This window comes from Electrophorus electricus, chromosome 23, assembly GCF_013358815.1.
Source record: "Electrophorus electricus isolate fEleEle1 chromosome 23, fEleEle1.pri, whole genome shotgun sequence".
Classification (NCBI taxonomy): domain Eukaryota; kingdom Metazoa; phylum Chordata; class Actinopteri; order Gymnotiformes; family Gymnotidae; genus Electrophorus; species Electrophorus electricus.
Genome location: NC_049557.1, coordinates 2,670,570 through 2,680,234, shown reverse-complemented (window position 1 = coordinate 2,680,234; position 9,665 = coordinate 2,670,570). Strand labels below are relative to the sequence as shown.

The window sequence follows — 9,665 nt, the reverse complement described above, 5'->3', positions numbered from 1 at the left end:
AAAACTTAAAGTTATCTTAAAAGAGTGTTTATCACAAACACAAGGCTTTACATGCTTATTTAAAGTAATATAACATTAGCACTAGTGATAACTTATTTTCATATATCTAAAAATATATTTAATACATCTTAAATCATGAAGAAATGTAAGATAAATTTAAGATAACTGGACTAATCAGATAACTGGACTATGTCCACTAAAATGGACATATCTGTCATTTGTTTTATGACTAGTGAGATCATTTTGGATATCTTAATTTTATATCTTGAATTAGTATTATGTCGTAAATTAATCAGATAGCTTTAATGCAAATCTGTTCAGATCAATAAATGTTAAAACTGCTTGCCATAAAAAAATAGGTGACAGATGTAGTGACAGACTGGCAAAGGTGTAACTAGCAAAGACAAAGCCCAATATTACACAAAACGTTTTGCACTAATAGTAAAATTAAACGTTTTTTATATCAAATGTGTTCATGTTACCTTTATTTTAGTTTATTTATATTCTAATCTGATCACTTACTTGTCCTTTTAAAAATGTTAAATGTTTGTGTTCTTCATTACTTCTGTAGTTAAACGTTTGAAGAACAAAATCGACTGTTAAAATCAGTGCGCACGTGTTAAACGTCATTCTTAATCATGCGACTTGAGTAGAAAGTGCTTGTGGGAAACACTGTTTTGTTGGCGGAGGTTTAAATAACGACTATAGCTATTGAGGTATTAGAAAACTACACATCCCATCGTTCACTGCGGCGGGCACTCCTAGCGTATGACTTCCTTTACACTTTTACTAGATTCTTTAGACTTGACGCAAAAGGCTTGTATTCTTACCATGTCATATGTTTTAACAGTGTTGTAAAGACTCTTATGTATCGCTGGGAGCAATATTTCGAAATCCAAATGGGAATTCGGTGATCGTATCTGTAGTTCTCTATCGCTAGTTGTTTACCTTTACGTCTTAGTTAGCAACCCCACAGTACCTTAGAATATAGGCAATGCTAATGCCTGATCAGCTATAGCTGTTTGCAAGGAGCCATATGATATTCATTTGGTTGCCCGTGGTGGGGGTTCTTGAAACGTTAGAAGGATTTGTCTTTAAAGATCTCTTTCAGAAATGGAAGAAGTTGATAGGATTTTAATCCATTCTCTAAGGCAAACTGGCACGTAAGTTGCAAAGGGTTTAAATGAGCTAAAAATGAGTAATCAGCAGGCTGCATGCCTGTTTGTGTCATATGACTCATTTGTTTAGGTTTTATTTTTCTTTATATTTGTATAAGAAATGATATAAATGTATTTTTCTGAAGAAATTTGGGAATTGCATACATTACACACTGAAGTAAACCAAGTAACTTTCAGCCTTGTGTGTGTGTGTGTGTGTGTGTGTGTGTGTGTGTGTGTGTATTTTTTTTAGCATCTACCTACCACCTGTCTATGTCCCTCTAAATTCAGGTGTTTTGTTGTAAAGCGGCATATTATATCCCCTTTTGCCCACAGAGACATAGATGACGATGTGCAAAGTATCAAGCAATTCTCCAGTGAGCTGATAGTAGAGGCAGTTGTGCGATGCCTGCGTGTGATTGACCCAACCTTGGGCAATGGCCTGTCCCCCTCACTGCCCCCTGGCATGTCAGCCCGCTTCAGGGTGGGAATGAGCCTGGCCCAAGCCTGCCAGGTGAGAGATGGGGAAACTTGGCTTCATTGTGTGCTGCTTGAATTCTGGGCCATGTAGGTTGCAGTTGCATTGCTTTAAAATAGCATGTCCTGGCTCAAAGACTGCACAGAAATCTCTAGCTTTAAGTTATGCAAGGTGTATGCAAAATGTCCAGGGCTGAATTCCTTTGAATCTAGCCTGTGCTGTGTTTAACGCCCTAGTCCACTGATGGAAAAGAAGGAAAGTGGAACCATTCCTTCTTGGTCTAATGAATATGAAAAAGCAAGCAAAAAAGAAGTAAAAAGTAAAAATGTAGAAGCAATACATTTCTCAAATGCATCTAGAATTTCAAAGTTAGTATGTGGTTTAAAACCACTTGGGGTTCTTGTATGTACATATGGTATTTACTGCTGAAGCTTTCAGACTTTTCTCTGTCTAAATACACTCTTTCTTTAAATATCGTGGGTAGACCAGAATTTGCTGTTCTAAAGTATTTTGTTAATCTTTTAAATAAGGACTCTGCATTATGCAAATGTGAAATAACTTCCTGTCTTTTGGAAATTTAGTTTCCTGCTTTATGTCATCATCCTTCCATAATTTCAAGCCTCGTTAAAGAATTGCACTGGTGACTTCTTGTGTAGGACTTGGGCTATAAAGGAGAGAGTGGCTACCAGACGTTCCTGTATAGTAATGAACCTGAGATCCGCTCACTGCTCATGTTCCTCGTGGAAAAACTGCCTAGAGAAAGTGCGGAGGCCTTGGACCAGCCAGCAGGTATTCCACGCTAAGGTTATCCAAAATTAGGGTTATGTTTGTTATATAAAATGGGTTTTTGGATATTCCTTTGAATATGAGCCCTTGGAGGATTTCCCATTCAGTTCTAGTTTAGGCAGAATAGTGATGATGGTATGTGGCTTTTACATAAATAGACTTTTTGATACGTTTTTTCTATATGAAATGTATTGTTTATATTTTTGGGAAATGGCCAAAACCAACTCCATTCATGACTGTAATAACATTCTTGTGTGACTTTGGTTTTGATGTTTTGTTTTTTTGTTTTCCACTCCATTGTCTTTGAGTCAGACAACATTGTTTTGAGTCACACCAAAAGGAGAGATTTCATTTTTAGCCAACCTGGTTTATTTGTGTTCCCACCAAGTTCAAACTGTACAAAACATTTTTTTTTTCAAAGCTATAGCTACATAGCTATAAAAGTCACCGTGAGCTACCTGATGTTTCCTGATTACAGAATAATTTCATACATGTTACATCTTGATATTAGGAAGTCTGGCATGCCTGGAATGACAAAAAAGAAACTTCCAGGTTTACAGTCAGCATTGTGCTTTCTCATGGCCATTGCTTCCTGACTCATTTCTCCCCTCCCAGGGAAGTCTGCTCTCCTTCAGAAAGCCATCGCAGCCCAGATTAAAACCCAGCTGGCCTTACCCTGGCTGCCCCCGTCCTGCAGGCTGTCCCTCCATTGTAAGACACAGGTACAACACTGACATGTACTCATGGGGGAGGGCTGCACTGACAGATTTTTAAAAGTGTAATGCAGTTAAGTAAGCTTAAGATAAAGCATTGCCTTCATGCATGTTTCATGGGAAACTCAACGTAATATATTAAAGAAATTTAGAAGTATGTTTTATTTGTGTATATGGATAGTTTACAAAAATTAAAGAAATCAATTATCACATCTCTTCTTAATCAAAATTGGTTTTTAGCCATGCTGATGTGGATACTCATCCAGTTATACTTAGTAATAATGTAAATTTGTCTCCAGAGTTCAGGTCCATGTCATAGTTTCCATGCCATGCAGCTGAGTCTGCCATACTCTCTGAAGGCACCCACCAAGAAACAGGCTAAAGGTAGGTGTAACTTTGTGGCACGCTTGCTGTTACTTTCCTGCATTAGAGCTACAAAGAAAAAGGCAGTACAGTAATACCATTATAAATTTCTCTCAGAGGTGAAGGAGTATTGGAGGGAGTATTTGCTGCCTGTAACATCCCAGCCTTCCCACCATGCCTCGGTGCCTGCCTCTCTGCTAGAAAATCATGCGTCTGAACTCAGCGCAGCTCAGGAGTGGGAGAGCGAGTGGAACAGCCAAGGCCTTCTGTCCAGACTCACTCCTGAGGTTGGCTCCATCTCTAACTCACCCCACCAACACAGGAGTTATTCATTCTCGTGATGGGACCTACAAGACAGTCATCACAAATTAGTTTAGCCACATGTTTCTCATCATGTACATTTTAGAAATATGTATCAGTAGGCAAAGTATGTACATGAGCTGAGATTACAAATCTTTGTAGGAAGGCTCTTAGCTTTACCCCGTTCTTCCTTCCTAGTTACAGTTCGCTTTAAAGACAGAGACATACGTGTTAAGTGAGATACCCAGTCATGTCCTTCACGCTAATGTGACATTCAGCATGTAGGCGTGCCTTGGCTGGCCTGCTGCCTCTCTGTGCTGACATTTCACACCTCACCTCAGTATTCACTGCATTTTAAGTCTACACATTGGCCAGTTGACTGAACTCTAGAAGCTATTCCTGTGCCCCTAAAGTCAACAAGTACTAGCTGACATTTTTGTCTTTAGTGTGAATGCCAACAGTGTGTGGGGGATTTATTGAAGAGTGTAAGATTAGAAAACCATCTTCCCTTGCTGCTGTGAATCCATCTATAGTGACAGAAAACACTCGAAGTGCAGAGTTGTAGGAAATATTGTTCATTTAAAATGGAATAGTTCTGAAGGACTGAGAACAGTGAAACATGTATCTAAACTGAGCTCACCACTTTCACTGCAACAGGAGTACTGCTCAAGAAAAAGGGCGCGGCTACAAAAGCGAATCGAGGAGCAGCTGAGGGCTGCTACCCAGCCCCGGCCTGACACACACAGCACCACTCGCTCAACCTCTGACCTCACTGACTTGCTGAACTCCTTCGGTGGGACCACCACAGGGGTAGACATCCTGGCCAAAGGCACTCGTTTCACCCACTCTGAGAAGTTCACCTTCACGCAGGTATTCACCAACATGGAGCATGTTGGTTTGCTAAAAGATTTACGGCTGTTCCTTGGAGTTGGCTTTCTGTCTTCCTCTAAGGTTACAGCAGTAAAAATTGACTTGAAGTTTAGAAGTGTCCCTGTGGCTTGGAGACAGAGCTTAAAGTCATTGGCTTTTTCTGAGTGGTACATCAACACACCTGAAATGTCTTTATTTACCAGGAGCCTGAGAAAGCTGCCCAACAGATGGCAGCAGCAGCAAGTATACTTCCCAGCTCGCACCAATCAGAGGAGGACCTGAAAGCCAAGCAGGAGGTGGAGATCTCCGCCCTCCAGGAGCAGCTGCAGCAGCTTTCGGTACAAATGGAAGAGGTGGGCGGAGACATCAGGCAGCTCACAGTGTCCATTCATCAGGTAATGACTGCTCTGTAAAAAACAGTGACATGGTGCTTAAATGCTGTTCTAGAATACTTTTATTCCTCAGCTAATATATGTGGTCTTTCAATGTTGTGAGGCTTTGTTTTCGTAACCTTACATGTGTATTCTGGCTTAAAATGTGGTCTTAAATGTACATCCTGGAAAAATGTCTATTTTTAATAAATGACAATCAAATTAGCACCTTGAAAATGGAATGTAGTTTTGGGGAGGTCAGTGGAACAGATTGTCACTGACCCTAGCCTATTGGGTCAGAGGAAGATGAAACTCAGGAGCAGCACTTAAGCCAAGTCAGGTTTGTTGTCATTTTCATTCAGACGGCAGAGCATTTTGAACAAACAATGAAATTCTTACGCCACAGCAGTGTGCTGTTTCTGAAGCAAAGTGCATGTGAAAGCAAGTAAAACGAGACAAACAAGGGGGCTACTGCACTTAACAGAATACTGCAATAGACAATAAAAGTGGTAGGCAGGGTTAAATAGCTGAAAGTGCACACTATTTGCTATATGGATGTATGGAATCATTAAGTCGGAGAGGACTTGGTAATGTAAACAGGGAGAACTATTGTATACTATACAGTCATTATCACTGAGATGATGAGTAAGTGAGGGAAAAGATGAAAGGAATCATTCAGTGTGTACTGAGTCCTAAAGACCTGTAGGAAGGTGTTTTGATGTTTCAGATGTTTGCCAGTGGGTAGAGATGAGAACTGGGCTTAGGATGTGGATGAGAGGCATCCATGATGATAGTCTCTGCCCTCACCCAACATTGAGTCTCATAAATATGGTGGAATTGAGAGAGGTCAATACCATAGAGTTGTGAGGCAGTCCTGAAAAGGCTTTTTGTAGGAGTTTGAGATCATGGGATTGCCTAACCATACCATGATAACTGCAGATGAAACACTGAAGCTGTTTTATCTCCTTATGAGAACAGTTGTGGTTGTGCCTCTTTGAGAGTTCTGCTGAAATTTAGGGACCAAGAGATTGAGTCTAACTGCACACCCAAAAATCTGGAGCTGCTGACATTTTAGAAACAAAAGACATTGATTTTGATGGCTATTGTTTCTGGAAGTGCACCATAAGCTCCTTGGTTTTGGTATCATTAATGGCAAGAATGTTGCTGGCTTGTTTTTCAACAGTGAACCTTCATCTCAATTTCTAAAAAGTGTGCCTGTTTTGAACTAGTAATCTCAGATGGAGCCTCACTGCCTGAAAGAGGAAGCAAGCAACTTTAATTTCCTGTGGGGTAGCTGTATTTATCCTGTTTCTTCCTCACTGACTTAGATCATCAGACCCAGATGAGTCTTGTGTACAAGAGTGCACTCTTCCATACAGAGGTCTTGACTGATTTTTCAGTACGTCATGGACTGAAAACGTTTTAGACCAATATGGGGTTATATAATGTGTACATTTTGTGTGTGTATGCATGTGGCCTGCTAGGTGTCCGATGAGCTAAAACGGAGAGAGTTGAGCAATTCTGAGAAGGAGGACACAGTCAGAGTGAAGAAACAGACCATCAACCTTCTACCAGATGCTGAGAACAACCTGGTCAAATTACAGGTATGGGAGCCATGCTCACAGTTCACAGACTCAAACACACTAGTCTATGTGCTTTGCTGCATTCTCAGTCTGTTTCAGAGCCTGGTGGAGGCCAGCGCTAAGCGAGTCGTTTATTTGGCCTCACAATGGGAGAAACACAGGGCACCACTTATTGACGAACACCGCCGTCTCAAAGAGCTGTGCAGTAACCGAGAGGTACAGCCACTTTCTTCTTTGCTGTTTTGTAAAGATGTTGATAGATGTGATTTATAGTGATACTAAAATTTGTTATTGCTTAAAACATGTATTTGCTTTAGATATGTACACAAATTGGTTTGCGTGTGGATGTATGAGTATGAAAGAAAAAGCCATTTCTGAAATATTTCACTAGATGGAGTCCTCCAGGAAGTTATGTGAAATCAAGGATCTCCATGATAAAATCCGGCAATCTGCTGAGGAGGCCAAAAAAAAAGAGAGCCTGTATAAGCAACTGGTAGGGAAGAGAAGGCTCTGTTTACATTTTTCATTATTTTCATTCATTAAAGGGAAACAGCACATCTTTTGTGGGCACACTTCTGGGGGACTTGTATGCCATGAGCATTTGTGTAGAATGTATTTAAACCTTCTTCACCCTGTTCTCTTGGTGCAGATAGCAGAGTACGATACTTTGCCTAAAGATGTGTCCCGTTCAGCCTACACAATGAGGATCCTTGAGATCATCAGCAACATTAAGAAACAGAAAGAGGAAATTACAAAGGTGTTTAGAATGAATCCCCTAACCACCTACTGCTGAGGCCACACGCACTAGTGTGATTTGATCAAGCTAATGTCTCAATGTGGTGCATCATCACAGTTGAATGGTTTAACTACACAAACTTTGCTTGTTCCTGGCAGATCTTGTCAGATACTAAGGAGCTGCAGAAGGAGATCAATGGACTTACAGGAAAGCTTGATAGGACATTTGCTGTAACGGATGAACTGGTTTTTAAGGTAAGTTCCCAGTCAAAATGAGTGTAGCTGAATCCATTCAAGTGGAGAAATTAAACCAGAAATGTTCATTTTGAATGAATGTTTTTGTTTTTGCTCACTTTTTTCTGCCACACAGGACGCTAAGAAAGATGAGTCGGTTCGTAAATCTTATAAGTACCTGGCTGCCTTACATGAGGTAAGAGTAGTCTGCCCTATGATCTGTTCACAAGCAGAACATGTCAGTAAATCACCAACTACAAAAGTATTTCCTTACATAATATAGAGGATTTTGGTATTTGACGTCATCCTGTCAATATGATATTGTGGTGGAGTTTCACAGAGGCTGTGGTTTTACAAAACCAAGCTGTTGTCCAGTAATTACATGTGTACACAGAAAGATCTTAAGAGTTGGTTCCTATGGCTTCCTCACAGTTTGATCCATCTTTTCTCCTCTCAGAACTGCACCCAGCTTATTCAGACCATTGAGGATACTGGCACCATAATGAGGGAGATCAGAGATTTAGAGGAACAGGTGTGAACTTCACTTGTATATCAGAGTGTGTTTGTTTCATGTTGGTCATGTTCAGTTCATTGTAAATTGGGATAGTTATAAGATGCCATTAACTCTGATTCTGACCAAAATGTGTGGAACTGATTAGAGAAAATGTGTTTTCTCTTTTATTGCTAGAAATGAGTGATGAATACAGAGTAGTGCACCTACAATATATTTTCAATAGCATTAATATCAATATATAAAGGACAATTTTTTTTGTATTCACCAGACTTGTTTCTCTCTTTTCTGTAGATTGAGACCGAGCATGGTAAAAAGACGGTTAGTAACCTGGAGAAAATTCTGGAAGACTATAAGGCTATTCGACAGGAAAACTCTGCACTAGCTGCCAAGATCAGAGAAGGCCAAGTCTAACATGGTGGTGTTTGCTTGTACTTCAGATACTGATTGGCTGTTGTGGTATAGCTAGTGGCATTCCATCTCCAAGGTTATAAGCCTTACATCATCTCTTTAATAATGTCTTGATCCACATATCTACAACACTGCTTGTTTGCTGGAGATGTGGACACAGCATTCTTTTGCATCAAAATGACACAAATTTAGTATGTCGTGAAAATGTTAACTGATACTAACCCTAGCCATCTGAATGAGATGCTTGTTTTTTTTTCATTCTGCCATGACTGCAGTGGTTCAAGGAGAACTAGTAGTTACACTTTTCCTTGTACAAACAGCAAGTTTTGCATAATACACAGTGAACGTTTGTGTAGATAAAAGTGTCTATTAACTGTGACAGCTAATTTTGTACCAGTCACATCTGTTCACAAGAACTTTGGAAAACGGTCAGTTTGAAATTGAGAATTTGTCAGATTTTTAATGAAAACACTGTAGTGTCTTGCACATGATTTTGGATGGTGAAGTTGCAAGTAATGACCCCAAACCGGTTTCTGTAATGTAAACAGAAATTTACATTTTAAAACGATTCATTGGTGAACAATTTATCATGTCTTCAGCTGTCAAACTGAAAATGACTGTTTAACCAGGCAACTCCAGTAACATCCCAGAGGAGGTGAAATGTAAAGTGGATCATTACTGGTCCAACAGAGTATTTTCCAAAAGCACGATTTGAGATGAAGCCAATACCAATGCAGTTAACTTGTCCAGACATTTTGTTCCTATTTGATGTGCACTGTCTGTAGTAGAATTAATTGATTTGAAACTATTGGAGAACTTTTGGCCAATGTAAGGAAACTGAGGTAATGGACATTTTCTACAGTATGGGTTAGACACATCACTATTTCTTTTTATACTATGATCCAATGATTGTCTCTCATTTGATTAAAGAGAACGCAGTTGGGAGTGTAAAAGTGTTGATTAAACGTATTTCCACTTTTGTGTGCTTTTACATACTGATATATACAATAATGCAATTTAGGTGTACGGTATTCGTACTATTTTAAAGGAATAGTTTCCCCACATAATTATAGAGCAGAGGTAAAGAACTCTTACGATATAGTTTGTCATTGTAAGTTCTCGTGTAGTATTGAGTTTATGTTTACCCGCGGGA

General features: G+C 39.6%; 1 protein-coding gene across 1 annotated transcript; it reads left to right on the top strand.

The window, feature by feature from the left end:
* Window positions 1-756: 756 nt before the first annotated feature.
* Window positions 757-9,491, top strand: ccdc22 (coiled-coil domain containing 22). Its single transcript, XM_027033125.2, has 16 exons — window positions 757-1,163; window positions 1,494-1,671; window positions 2,292-2,424; window positions 3,037-3,143; window positions 3,434-3,518; window positions 3,615-3,784; window positions 4,455-4,667; window positions 4,871-5,062; window positions 6,523-6,642; window positions 6,721-6,837; window positions 7,013-7,114; window positions 7,271-7,378; window positions 7,516-7,611; window positions 7,727-7,786; window positions 8,048-8,122; window positions 8,396-9,491. Exons 1-16 carry the CDS (start codon window positions 1,114-1,116, stop codon window positions 8,513-8,515), a joined length of 1,926 nt encoding a protein of 641 aa, XP_026888926.2. The 5' UTR covers window positions 757-1,113; the 3' UTR covers window positions 8,516-9,491.
* Window positions 9,492-9,665: the final 174 nt, after the last annotated feature.

Coding starts and splice junctions, on each gene's coding strand:
- ccdc22 (XM_027033125.2), top strand. CDS start 1,114: ATGGAAGAAGTTGATAGGATTTTAATCCATTCTCTAAGGCAAACTGGC. Junction 7,115..7,270: donor AGAGCCTGTATAAGCAACTG/GTAGGGAAGAGA, acceptor CTCTTGGTGCAG/ATAGCAGAGTACGATACTTT. Junction 7,379..7,515: donor AGAAAGAGGAAATTACAAAG/GTGTTTAGAATG, acceptor TGTTCCTGGCAG/ATCTTGTCAGATACTAAGGA.